A 14,067-nucleotide genomic window follows, 5' to 3' on the forward strand; every position below is an offset into this window, starting at 1 on the left:
ACCTCCCTCCAGATGAGCTCTCTAAAAGTCTTGTTATTAATTGGGGCTTCCCTCATGGTTCAGCTGGTAAAGAATCCACCTGCAACGCAGGAGACCCGGGTTCGATTCCTGGGTTGGGCGGATCCCCTGGAGAAGGGATAGGCTACCCACTCCAGTATTCTTGGGCTTCCATTGTGGCTCAACTGGTAAAGAATGCGCCTGCAAGTGGGAGACCTGGGTTCGATCCCTGAGTTGGGAAGAGCCCCTGGAGAAGGGAAAGGCTACCCACTCCAGTATTCTGGCCTGGAGAATTCCATGAACTAAGTCCATGGGGTCACAAAGAGTCAGACACGACTGAGTGACTTTCACTTTCACTTTCATTCCTGCGTCTAATAGTGGGTTGTCTGGTTCTGCAGTCCCAAGTTATTCCTTCCATGATGGGGTCGTATAGGCTGTTAGCCTCTCAAACTCTTTAAATGAAATAATCTCAGATACTTCCGGTCTCCTTGATCACGATGGCTTTAAAGTTCCCCTCAGCTTTGGTGCAGTGGTAAACAATCTGCCTGCCAATGTAGGAGACGCAAGAGATGCCAGTTGGATCCCTGGGTCAGGAAGATCCCCTGGAGTAGAAAATGGCAACCTGCTCTAGTATTCTTGCCTGGAAAATCCCATGGACAGAGGAGCCTGGTAAGCTACATCCGTGGGGTAACAGTTGGACATGACTAAACCACTGGGCCTTCCTACAGGTTGACTCAACTTTGGATGGGTATCTTCCAGACTCTAGGTTCTGACTTCTCTTTTCTTTGAGCATTTATTTTAGAAAGCTTGCTATTGTAAATCTTATCTCTGTCCATTTGAGATGTAAATCTTCTCTCAGCTTCATTCCACTTTTACAGCCCTGGAAAGTCTTTCTCTATGACCAAAGAGTCATTTCTCTGAAATGTAAATATTGAGGAAAATATCACCCAGTTTCCAGGAGGGTAAGATCCTGACTTAGGGGTGAGGGGGAGGAAGGCTAGTTCCAAGTTGCAAAACTGCCTCCTTCAAGAAGATACCAGAAAGTTTACTTTTCCTTTAGTGTATAGTGTAGTGTGTTAGTTGCTCAGTCGTGTCTGACTCTTTGCAATCCCATGGACTGTAGCCTGCCAGGCTCCGCTGTCCATGGCATTCTCCAGGCAAGAATACTGGAGTGGGTTGCCATCTGCTTCTCCAGGGGACTTTTCCTTTGGGGAAGGCCAATTAGCAAACACTGATGGTCTAAGATGCCTGCCACTCCAGCTCTTAAAAGTCTTCAGCCCTTTGTTTCCACCTAGCTGGGCAACGAGACTGGTCTATTACCAGCAATAGTATCTAAATAAAATAGAGCTCTGTTTGCTTGTCATATCTGGTATGATTTTTTTCCTTTAACACTCATGGTTATGTTTTCTTTTGAATCCCTCTTTCCTGGTCTTTGTTATCTTGCAGTGTATTAGGCAATCAAGTGATACATCACTGTAAACCTCTGTGTGTGTGTGTGTGTGAGACCTCTCTCACTAGACTGAAATTTTCTTTGGGAAGAAAACTCTCTACCGTATATTGCCTGGGAGAGCCCTGTCAGTGCTCAGGCTCTGTTTACTGACGAAACACTTTATGTCTTATATAAACCACAACTGTTAATTCTCTTTTAAAAATGCCAAGGTTTAAAAAACATATTTTTACTTACTTTACTCGGTATGTGAAGTAAGTCAGAAAGAGAAAAACAGGGGACTTCCCCAGTAGTCCAGTGGTTAAGAATCCGCCTGCCAATGCTGGAGACATGGTTAGATCCCTGGTCCAGGAAGATCCCACATGCTGAGAGGCAACTAAACCTGTGAGTCACAACTACTGAAGCCCACGTATCCTAGACCCTATGCTCTGCAACAAGAGAAGCCACCACAATGAGAAGCCCACACACCAAAACTAGAGAGTAGCCCCACTTGCCACAACAAGAGAAAGCCCAAGTGTAGCAACAAAGACCAATGCAACAAATAAATATCTTTTAACAAAAGAGAAAAACAAATATCCTATAGTAATGCATGTATGTGGAATCTAGAAAAAATGGTACAGATGAACCCATTTATAGTGTAGGAGTAGAGTCACAGTCATAGAGAATGGACATGTAGACACAAGGCAGGGAGGGGCAGTGCCATGAATTGGGAGGTCGGGATTGCCATGTGCACTGGCAGGTGTAAAACAGATAGCTAGTGGGAACCTGCTATATAGCACAGGGAGCTATGTAGTGACCTAGAGGGGTGAGATGGTGGGGGTGGGGTGGGAGGGAGGTTCAAGAGGGAGGGGATATATGTCTACATGTAGCCGATCTACTGTACAGTAGAGACTAACACAACATTGTAAAGCAACTATACTCCAATTGAAAAAATAAACATTTTTATTTGTATCGTTTTCTGCCAGCAAAAAATACTGCACATTTTTTGCAGTGGCCAAGAGGAGGGATTCTGAATCCCACTCATCTCTTTTCCTATGAAGATCCAAAATTTGGGATACAGGTGGAAGCTGGTTTTTGGGCGGGGGAAGGCTCCAAGCAGATCTCCTCAGATGGGGCCTTAAGAAGAAAAACAAAATAGGAATAAAACAACCATATGACCCAGGAATCCCACTACTGTGCATATACCTGAGAAAACCACAACTAAAAAAGATACATGTACCCCAGTGTTCACTGCAGCACTATTTACAATAGCCAGGACATGAAAGCAACCTAGATGTCCCATTGACAGGTGAATGGATAAAGAAGATATATGTGGTATGTATTTACAATGGAGTATTGCTGCTGCTGCTGCTGCTGCTGCTAAGTCGCTTCAGTCGTGTCCGACTCTTTGCGACCCCATAGACGGCAGCCCATCAGGCTCCGCCGTCCCTGGCATTCTCCAGGCAAGAACACTGGATTGGGTTGCCATTTCCTTCTCCAAAGCATGAAAGTGAAAAGTGAAAGTGAAGTCACTCAGTCGTGCCTGACTCTTAGCGACCCCATGGACTGCAGCCACCAGGCTCCTCCATCCATGGGATTTTCCAGGCAAGAGTACTGGAGTGGGGTGCCATTGCCTTCTCTGCAATGAAATATTACTCAGCCATAAAAGGAACAAATTTGAGTCAGTTGTAGTGAAGTAGATGAACCTAGAGCCTCTTATAAAGAGTGAATTAAATCAGAAAGAGAAAAACAAATACAGTATATTAACATGTATATATGGAATCTAGAAGAATAGTACTGATGAACATATTTACAGAGAACAAATGGAGATGCAGAATAGAGAATGGGCTGGTGGACTCAGGGAAGGGCAAGGCAGGACAAATTGAGAAAGTAGCATATATACATATGCATATATATGTATATACATATACACACTATCATGTGTGAAATAGATAACTAGCGGGAAGCTGCTGTTTAATATAGGGAGCCCAGCCTGGTGCTCTGTGATGACCTAGAGGAGTGGAATGGAGTGGGGGAGGATTAAGAGGGAGGGGATATATATATAAAATTATGACTAATTTTCATTGATGTACGGCGGAGAACACCACAACAATGTGAAGCAATTATCCTCCAATTAAATAAACTAAAAATAAAAAAGAAGAAAAACAGGACATTGGTATGGTGGAAGACTTCCTGGAATTTAACTGGGAGCACGGAGGGATGAGTAGAGGGTCTGAGGGAATCCCACTGTAGATTGCACCAAGGTTTCAGAGCCTGAAAGTGGGAATTGTCTTTCCTTATTTAGCTTGAGCCTTTTGAGAGTATTCCAGTAGCACCCTTGTTTCTCAGATTTGGTTATCCTTAAATCTACTAACTGCCCTAGGCAGTGTCAAAGCTTGAGAGAAAATTCTTTGTCCAGGTTACCACTGTTCATATCATATAGATCATGTATTCTAATACCCACATAGAAAAACCAAAGTGCAGAGAAATGAAGCGACTGTTTAAGTTCTATCTCTGTGCATGCTGTTCATGACAGCATCAGGAGGAGATTCCAAGTCTCTCACTCTGGTCTTCTGTCTGGTGTACCATCTTGCTTTTCTCTTATTGAGGTCAGGAGTTTGCAGGGCTAGGGAGCAGGAGCTGGATGTTGGAGGCTGTAGAGCCTCCTGTGAGAAGAGGTGGGAATTAGGCTTTTCTGTGAAGTCACTGCTGTCAGAGAATGTGCTGTGGTTGTGGTGAAAGCCTGCAATGGAAATGTAAAAGAAACACATCATGCTTTTTAAAAAAAAACTGAAGTATAGCTAATTTACAAATGTTGTGTTAGCCTCAGGTGTACAGCAGAGTAATGCAATTATATAACTGCGCTTAGTTGCTTAGTTGTGTACGACTCTTTGCAACACCATGGATTGTAGCCCACCAGGCTCCTCTATCTATTCATGGGGATTCTCCCGGCAAGAATACTGGAGTGGGTTGCTATGCCCTCCACCAGGGAATCTTCCCAACCCAGGAATCAAACCCAGGTCTCCTGCATTGCAGGAGGATTCTTTACCACTGACTCACCAGGGAAGCCCACACAGATGAATTCTTTTTATTCTTTTACATTATAGGTTATTACAAGATATTGAATATATTTCTCTGTGCTATACAACAAGACCTTGTTGTTTATCCATTTTATGTATAGTATAGTGTGTATTGGGCTTCCCAGGTGGTGCTAGTGGTAAAGAATTTGCCTGCCAATGCAGGAGACACAAGAACTGGTTCAGTTCCTGGGTCGGGAAGATCCCTTGGAGTAGGAAATGACAACTCATTCCAGTATTCTTGCCTGGAAAATTCCATAGACAGATGAACTTGGCGGGCTACAGTCCATGAGGCTGCAAAGTCAAATACAACTGAGCAACTGAGCATACACACATAGTGTGTATCTGTTAATCCTAGACTCCTAAATTACCTCTCCTGCTCCTTCATTACTCCCTTTGGTAACCATAAGATTGCTTTCTATATCTGTGAGTTTTTTTCTGTTTTGTAAGTAAGTTTTTTTGTATCATTTTTAAGATTCCACATATAAGTGATATCATATGATACTTGTCTTTCTCTTTCTGACTTATTTCAATTAGTATGATAATTTCTAGATCCATCCATGTTGCTGCAAATGTCATTATTTCATTCTTCTTAATGGCTGAGTGATATTTCACTGTGTATATATACCATATCTTTTTTATTTGTTCATCTGTCCATGGATATTTAGGCTGCTTTCATGTTTTGGCTTCCCATGTGGCACTAGTGGTAAAGAACCTGCCTGTCACTGCAGGAGACATAAAAGATGCAGGTTCAATCCCCGGGTCAGGAAGATCCCCTGGAGAAGGAAATGGCAACACACTCCAGTATTCTTGCCTGAGAATCCCATGGACAGAGGAGCCTGGCTATGGTGCGTAGAATTGCAGAGAGTCAGACACAACTGAAGTGACTTAGCAGGTATGCATGTTTTGACTATTTTAAGTAGTGCCATTGGGGTGCATGAATTGTCTTGAATTAGAGTTTTCTCTGGGTATATGCCCAGAGGTAGGATTGCTTGATCATATGGTAATACTATTTTTAGTTTTTAAAGGAACCTCCTTAGTGTTTTCCATAGCAGCTGCACCAATTTGCATTCCCACCAACAGTATAGGAGGGTTACCTCTTATCCACACCCTCTACAGCATTTATTTGTACTTTTTGATGGTGGCCATTCTGACCCATGTGAGGTGATATCTCACTGTGGTTTTGATTTGCACTTCCCTAATAATTAGCAATGTTGAGCAGCTTTTTATGTCTTTGGAGAAATGTCTATTTAGGTCTTCTGCTCATTTTTGATTGGGTTGTTTGTCACATCATGCATCTTTGAGACGACTGTAGGCACTGGGTTGGTAGAAACTTCCATACCCTACCTGGGGAAATGTTTCTTGCTACTACAAGTGATCTTTAAAGTTATTTGCAGCAGCAGCAGCAGAGACATCAAAGAGTCATGTGATGTAGACTTTCTATTGAACTCAATGTTTAGAGTTATAAAACGATTACCTATACTTTTATTCTTATTCTTTTGTATAGATTACTGAGCACTGCTGGAGAAAATGACAAAACCATTGCCAATCCATGTTCTGCAACTTGAGCTGAGCCCCAACGTTATTCACCAATTCAACTACTAATATATGTTTCTATTATTCTTGTCCTTTCTCCATAGTGGTGATCTCAAACCTTTATGATCTTCCTCAGATTTCCTGCCTCACAATTTTATTGCTGACCTGACAGGAAAAAGGGAGAAAAGAGTAAGCATACATTTCTTGACCTCCTCTCCAATGTAACTAGTCACGCCTGTCCTTTTTCATTTCCTCTCATCTCAAAGATCTGTATCTTAGTCCCTGGCTGAACCCTTCAAAAGTGCTTTGGATCTCAGCTCATTACCACTCTCCACTGATCTCACATCATCATTTCCCTACCCTCCTGAACCATGGTCCCCCACACTCTATTGATTCTTTTCCTCCAGCAAATATACATGCTTAAAACTTCATCATCCTAGGGAAAAAAAAACACAAAACACTCCTTAGAGACTCTTGACCCTTTTATCTACTTTGCTTGCATAGTTTCCTATTCATTTTTCACATTAATATTATAAAGCCCTGTCACACAAATAAAAATACTCTTATCAAGTTTCCTAATCATTTTCTAGTGGAAAATCTAGTGGTATAGTTGCACTGTCTTTCCTACTAGATATTTTATGACATATGTTACTGAACACTACACCCCCTTCTCGAAACATTATTTTTGTTGTTGTTGTTTCAGTCGCTCAGTCACGTCCAACGTTTTGTGGCCCTATGGACTGCAGCACGCCAGGCTTCCCTTTCCTTCACTATCTCCTAGAGCTTGCTCAAACTCATGTCCAGTAAGTCGGTGATGCCATCCAACCATCTCATCCTCTGTCGTCCCCTTCTCCTCCTGCCTTCAATCTTTCCCAGCATCAGGGTCTTTTCTAATGAGTTGGCTCTTTGCATCAGGTGGCCAAAGTATTGGAGTTTCAGCTTCAGCATCAGTCCTTCCAATGAATATTCAGGGTTGATTTCCTTTCTAAAGTTACTGTGTTTCACTGAATCTGATAAGCTATTGTTTGTAAGGCTTATAATTATTTTCAAGGAGGCAAGTATATGTGTGTGTGTGTGTGTAGGACAAAACTGTATATCTTACAATTACATTGGTTAACAATGCCAATTGTTAGACCCATTCTATTTCAGACATATTCAAATACAGAAAAATGTACATCTTAGAATAAGTGAAATACAGCATCTCTAACCACAATAACTCCTCCTATAATGAAATCCTATTACCCTAGCAGACAATAGAATCTATTACTTATTTGAAATGTGTAACTCCTGAAAACTTCTTCTCTGGCAAAGCAATTCCAATCTTTCTGTATACCTGACTTCTAGCCAAAGATGGGACATGTTTGAGAGAGGAACTGATGTGCTGGGTATTTCATGAATTGTGTAGAAAAGTATAGTCATATAGATTCTGCACAGCCTGCTTTGCTGGACATCTTGGCATTATTTTTTGCTTGTGTGAGGCTGACATCTGCTGGACAAATAACACTTGATCAGAATTTTGTATTTTAGAGTAAATTAAAATTTTTGGCAGTGAAGCTTAGCTGTGGTGCATATACTCCATGTTTTCTATTTGAATTTGGTAAGTTTGGCAGTTAATTTTCTTTTCAAATTTTGTATGCTGTGGCTGAGTCTCAGTGAGCTTTAGAATGAGAGCTTGCCCTTGGGGTATCTTTAATATGTGAGGATAAAGCCCTTTAATTAAACTAGTTGTTCTTAACCCTCACCGGGTGCCAGAATCACTGTCTGTGATAGACTGTTTATAAACATGGCCACAACAACCCTCCCATTCCACATGCCTTTTCACAGTGTGACTTTGCCACTCCTATTAAAAAAGTAAAGCATGTTTTCCTTCCTTTTGAATCTAGATTGGCTTTGCAATTTAATTTGAGCAATAACATGTGGTTGAAGGGGCATTGTACAACTTACAACATATCCTTAAAAAGAGGCATTGCAACTTCAGTTTTTGCTGAACATTCTTCCGTTAAGACTACTGAAGAATGACTCAACTCCCGTGGAGAGAGTACCTGGCTGACAGTGAGCACCAAGATTCGGTCCAAGGTCAGCACCATTAGGGCGAGCCCACTTTTGACCAGATCCAGCCCAGTCAACTAGCCAAAAGCAGTTGCATAAGTGAAATCAGATGAGACAAGCAGAAGAATCCACCCAGCAAACCCACAAAATAGAAATAATAAGTAAGTTTTTCTTTAAGTCACTACATTTTGGGTGGTTTATTATACAACAATAGATGATTGATATCACTAGGAAAACTTTTAAAGAAGAATAAACAATAATAATGCCCAAGTTCAAATCTAAGAGATTTATATTTAATTCTATTAGGTGGAATCCAGGAAATAAAATATATATTTTTAAAAAAGCTTGCAAGATTGGGAATCACTGATCTAAATATTTTATGCCCATAATTACTTTTTCCTAAAATATCATCATCATCTACAGCAGCAACATCATAACTGTTACTCCAATAAATCACATTTCTTTCACATACTCCTTGAAAGGTTTCATAGGAACAAACAAAAGTTGATTTCTGCAAGATTACTGAGCTAGTATGAGGTAGGTTATTTGACTTCATATCCTAAATTTGTTCAACTGCACATAGTATATTGCTGCTTCTGATATTTACTTCTTTTGTGAGTGACTGATAGCTACTAGTTATGTACCTGGAGATAAAGGTAATGGGCACAAGAGAAAATAAAGTGACTAGGGCCCTAAAACCACAGATAATAAGAATTAAAGGAGTTAGTCTCATAAAGACTTTTGTGATTCAGGACCAGTAACAATGAAATTTCAGTGTTAATCAAAATTTTGGTTAACAACTGGTTAATAATCAACAATTTGATTATTATCAGACTAGGAAGTACAGTAAATAGTAATAAAACATCCAAAATGGAGGGAACCCCAAGCAAGATGATTCATTTACTTAATTCAAGAAAGATTTCAGTTCTTACTCTTGCCATATTCTCTGTGGTCCTAGGGGACAGGCAGTTGTAGCACCAGGAGACTAATTTCTGCTTAGTTTAAATACAAATCTTTAGCTAAAATTAAAAAGAATAAAAAATACCTCTGAAAGAATTAATGCTTGAAATTCACATCTAGAGGAAAGACATTTTAGCTGCAGTAACTACCTATATAATATTAATGGTCCTTCTTTGAGGAGGGAAGGAAAGCTTATGTATACCTAACCCGAGCTGCAGGATGGACCTCATAGCTTAAATGAACACATTAAGGAATTTTGCCTCAGTCCTATGATTTAGGCTGATTAGAAAGCAGCTAAAAGCAGGTGCGAGGGTATAAATCTCCATGGTTGGTTTTCACCTGCTGCAAAACTATAATGCTTCTTAAACTTCAGTGTGCAAGCAAATCACCTAAGGGTCTCAGTAAAATTCGATTCATCAGATCTAAGATGGGGAAGGGCTGGGATCCCACATTTCTAACAATATCCCAAGTGATGCTAAAACTGCTATTCTGTAGACTATATTTGAATATTAGGGTAATACAGAATTTTCTCCCCGGACAACAGTTTTCAGACTGTAATCACCAAACCAACCACATCAACATCACTTGAGAACATGTTAGAGATGCAGATTCCCAGGCCCTGTCCAGACCTATTCAATCAGAAACTCTGGCAGTGAGGACCCAGGCATCTGTAGTGCCTCAAGCTTTCCAGGGGATTTTGATGCTAAAGTCTGAGAGTCACTGATTTAGAGAAGTATTTATCCAGCCATAATAGAATCACCCTACCTAAGAGCTTAACAATAAAAAAATCAGTCCCTGGGCTCCATATCAATTAAATTAGAAGGCAGGATGTGGGACACTTCATTATGAGTATTTGTAAAAATTTCAACATGTGCTTGCAATGTGCGTCCCAGTTTGAGAACCAAGAGAGACAGAGAGAGACGAGAGATCCACTTCACTTACTTCTGGAGTCTTCGCCAGCAGAAGTCTGGCAGAGGTGGTGATGTCCAGGTCTGCTGGGCCAGTGGCTCTCCTCCTCCTCACTGTTGCTTTGCACCTGTAACCAAGATCCCTGCAGAACTCAGTCAGTACCAGTGGCAGGGGAAAGTGCAGGACAGCAGGCGACTATAGGGGAAAGAGGCTGAGTGTACTTGAGAAACCTGGGCTCTTCTCTTGTGGTAGGAGCCTGGCAGTGAGGAAGGCAGGGCCAGCTCTACATTCAGTGAGAGGTGACACACATGCAAACAGGACTGCAAATCACCACGCTTCTCTTTGTGGCAAGGGTTTGAGGGATTTTCCTTGAGACTCTGGCACTTGATCATAGCACTGTCTATAGACCCAGGCAAGAGGAATCCCGAGTTTTAGAGAGCTCATGGGCTGAAGAATCAGTGGACCGAGAGAATGTGTCCACTTTGATATTGCACTACCACTTCTAGACCATGCTCTGGATGCCCACAATCCCCTCCCCAAATGCAACTCAATGGCCCCAAGCCTATTTCAGGGAAATGCATTGGTTTCGCCTGGTGTCTGTTCTCTCTAGACTGGCCTTTTTCCTAGGGTATGCACTTCTAGGCCTGAATGATAACTGGTAGATGGTTATATGCATTGGTAGGGGGGTTGTGGGGGCTTCCCAGGTGGCGCTAGTGGTAAAGAACCCAGCTGCCAATGCAGGAGATGTGAGAGATGCAGGTTCAAGCCGCAGGTCAGGAAGATCCCCTGGAGGAGGGCGTGGCAACCCACTCCAGCATTCTTGCCTAGAGAATCCCATGGACAGAGGAGCCTGGTAGGCTACAGTCCATAGGGTCACAAAGAGTCGGACATGACTGAAGTGACTTAGCGTGCATGCACACATGCAGGGGTTTTGTGGCATTTGAATATGCCAGCTGGGGTGTTCACACATGGTGTGCAAAATCCCTTATGGTACAGGACAGACATAGGTATGGGAAGAGAAAGAGATAGGCCAGGGCTGGGATGGCTCTGCCCACGCTGCCCATGTTCTAGCGCTGAAGTCCTAAGAGTGAGAATTCTAGATTTGAATCTGAACTTCTAGGTCTTCATGGTTATATACTTGCCAAGGTAGAAGAGATTTTATATAATCGTGTTTAGTCTAGTGTGTAACTGACCTTATCTTTACTCTTGTGTGTATCCCACAGATGATAGGGGTAGGTGTGTTTGATGGGAAATTTTAGTGAAGATCAGCCTGGAAGAGGAATTAGAAAAATAGTGACAAAAACTGGGTGCTCTTAAGAAACTGGGTCTATTTCTCTTTCCCCTTCCTTCTATATTAATGTTGGTTGATCAGTTGTATCCGACTCTGCAGCTCCATGGACTATAGCCCACCAGGCTCCTCTGCCCATGGAATTCTCCATGCAAGAATACTGGAGTGGGTAGCCATTCCCTTCTCCAGGGGATTTTCCCGACCTATGGATCAAACCCGGGACTCCAGCATTGCAGGCAGACTCTTTACCATCTGAGCCACCAGGGAATCCACTTTCAAAGGTTTCTGAATGTAATTCAAGACTTGGTATATCTGACAAGGAAGATATATTTTAACCCAAGGGCAGGAATCCAGAATTCATGGGCAGGAATGCCAACCTCTCCTTCACTTTCAACCCACTCACCTCCAAGTCCAAAGTGTCCTGCCACTGCTCAGTTAGAGATCGGTGCATTTCTGTTCTCTCTTGACTCTGTTTCCATTTCTGTTGGATGATGGACAAATCCAGTGATTTAACCTTCTTGCCCATGGGATTCTTCTGAAACAGACTCCTTCTTGCTCTGCTCTTTCTTATCCAGAAGGCATCATCCTTGACTGAATGGGCTTCCTTACTGGTCGCCTGTAGCCCCCATAGCTCTCTCTTTACCTGTGCAGAGTCTGTGTTCCACTGTATATCTGCTCTGGGCAGAGAACGTGAGCAACATGGTATTTTGAGGTCAGAATCCATAGTTTCTGAAGGTTCTTGCCATGTGGACATCCCCTGCTGTGTTTCTTCTTTAAGGCAGAGGACACATGGACAGGAAGAAGTAGGCAGTTTTGTACCCTTGAAAGGAGGCACGGGATCTCCCTGTGGGCCTGGTCCAAACCCAGAGTCTTGCTGGAGGACCAACTTCTCTCCTCTCACTCTGTCCATCACTTCCCACACCACCTGGTCTAAACTGTTTCTTTTGGGAGTATGGTCGGGTGGTGAGAGCCTATCTCGTGGGCATGTGTACAGGCACATTTTGGAGATGGCTTTCCGGAGGCGCTCTCTGGGTGAGTGAGGTTCAGGCTCTGGGGACAGAATCTTGATGGATGGCACATCAGTTGGGTTGCAATTCCAGAACATGTGGGATGGTGTGAACTTTTGGACAGGTGTCTTAGACACGTAGGAGTAGAGACAGAAGAAGGCATCTGCAGTGACGGCCAGTGTTTGCACTTGCTTAAACCTGCCTGAGTGCAAGGAATGAAGATGATGAGTCTAGGAATCATCAGAAAATTACTTCTTGAATTTTTCCCTTCAATAGCTTTCCTAAAACTCAAAGTTCAGAAAGAAGATGCCAGTTTCTCTACCAATATCTCTCCCATTTAGATTTCTTAGACCTAGGATTCCCTTTCTTGACTTTTTGACTCTTTATCCCCAGTAGTCTAGAAATTAATTCTATACAGGATGAGAAACCTTTCCATATCTTGATTTAGCATATCCTTTCTGCTGTCAGTATACAATGGCCTGTATCACTATGTTTGCTTCAGCAGTCCCCAGCCTTTTTGGGACCAGAGACCAGTTCCATGGAAGACAATTTTTTCCCACGGACTTGGGGTAGAGGGATGGCTTCAGGATGATTCAAGCGCATAACGTTTATTGTGCACTTTGTTTTTATTGTTATTACATTAACTCCACCTTAGATCATCAGGCATTAGATCCCAGAGGTTGGGGACCCCTGCTTTAGATGACAAACATGACTAAAAAAGGCAAAACTAACATTGTGTTCTTAGTAAGAAAAATTTAGGGTTATGGAAATCTTCTTTGATAGAAGCAAATTTGAGAGATAGCAATTAGTAGGCAATGGACAAGGGTAGAGAAATCTAGATGGACTATATTATTTCTAATAGACTTTGCTTCTCAACGTGTGGTCAGTAGTTCAGTAGCATTGGCATTACTTGGGAACTTATGTAAATACAGAATCTCAGACTGTATCCCATGCATCTTAACAATATCCTTTCATAATTCATATGCACATCCATGTTTGAAAAGCATGTGATAAACCATTTACCCATTAAACTATAAGTGTCCTAAAGGCAAGATCATGTTCCTCTTGCCTAGCTGCTGTTCTTCCAGAATTTAACATCTGTACCTGGCACATAAAATACATTCAACAAAAACATCCTCAATCTTTAGGGTGCATAAGAGTCATATAAAGTGCTTGTGAAATACTTCCACTGAAAATCCTTATTTCAGCAAGTGGAGCTCAGGAGTATAGTTTTACCAAATTTTGAAGTTGAATCTGATACAAAAGATCTGAAACAACACTATCAGGAACACCATTATGATGGGAGGGGGTGGGCTGTAAAAGAATATTATTTGAAATATATTCTAACACAAAGAATAAAATAGAGTCTTTCATCCCTCATCAAAGTAGAGAAGCCCTCTCATATCTTTCTTCAGTATGGAATTGGGACACCTTAAGTCATTGTTTCCCTAGATGTGGTAAGATTATACATAAGGATCACTGGTGTGCTTACTTAAATATTTCTGAGCCCTTCCTTCTGTGGAAGAAAAGCCAAAGAATATGAATGCTTTATAAACTCCTGCACAATTTAACATAATTAACAGAACTTCTGTCCTAAATGGAAATTGTATTAACGTAATGGCTATAAATGGGGAACATTCACTAATTCCAACTGAGAAATAGAAAATGGTGATAAGATTTAAAGATACCAGTCCAATTTGAGTCAGCAAAAAGAGAGAAGATCTAAAAGAAAGTCACTGTGATACCAGGTCTCTTGAAAACTCTTCAAGAGAGAGAAGCAGAACTCGAAGTTCTCCATTCACTGAAGACAACAAGGAA

The 14,067-nt window shown here is 41.7% G+C and overlaps 1 protein-coding gene across 4 annotated transcripts in view; it reads right to left on the reverse strand.

Annotated features, from left to right (window-relative positions):
- Nucleotides 1–2,368: 2,368 nt before the first annotated feature.
- TESPA1 (thymocyte expressed, positive selection associated 1) overlaps nt 2,369–14,067 on the reverse strand; it is a 38,157-nt gene continuing 26,458 nt past the window's right edge. For 2 of the 4 annotated variants that reach the window (XM_014479015.2, XM_070369949.1), the window contains exons 9-11: nt 11,646–12,451; nt 9,988–10,081; nt 2,369–4,166 (exon numbers count right to left, since the gene is read on the reverse strand). In XM_014479015.2, coding sequence (XP_014334501.1) covers nt 3,925–4,166; nt 9,988–10,081; nt 11,646–12,451 — 1,142 coding nt within the window. In that variant the 3' untranslated portion in view covers nt 2,369–3,924. Of the gene's footprint in view, nt 4,167–9,987; nt 10,097–11,645; nt 12,452–14,067 lie in introns of all 4 variants that reach the window. The other 2 variants (XM_070369950.1, XM_070369948.1) reach the window with 1 other exon arrangement.

The sequence above is a fragment of the Bos mutus genome, chromosome 5 (genome assembly GCF_027580195.1).
Source record: "Bos mutus isolate GX-2022 chromosome 5, NWIPB_WYAK_1.1, whole genome shotgun sequence".
Taxonomy (NCBI): Eukaryota; Metazoa; Chordata; class Mammalia; order Artiodactyla; family Bovidae; genus Bos; species Bos mutus.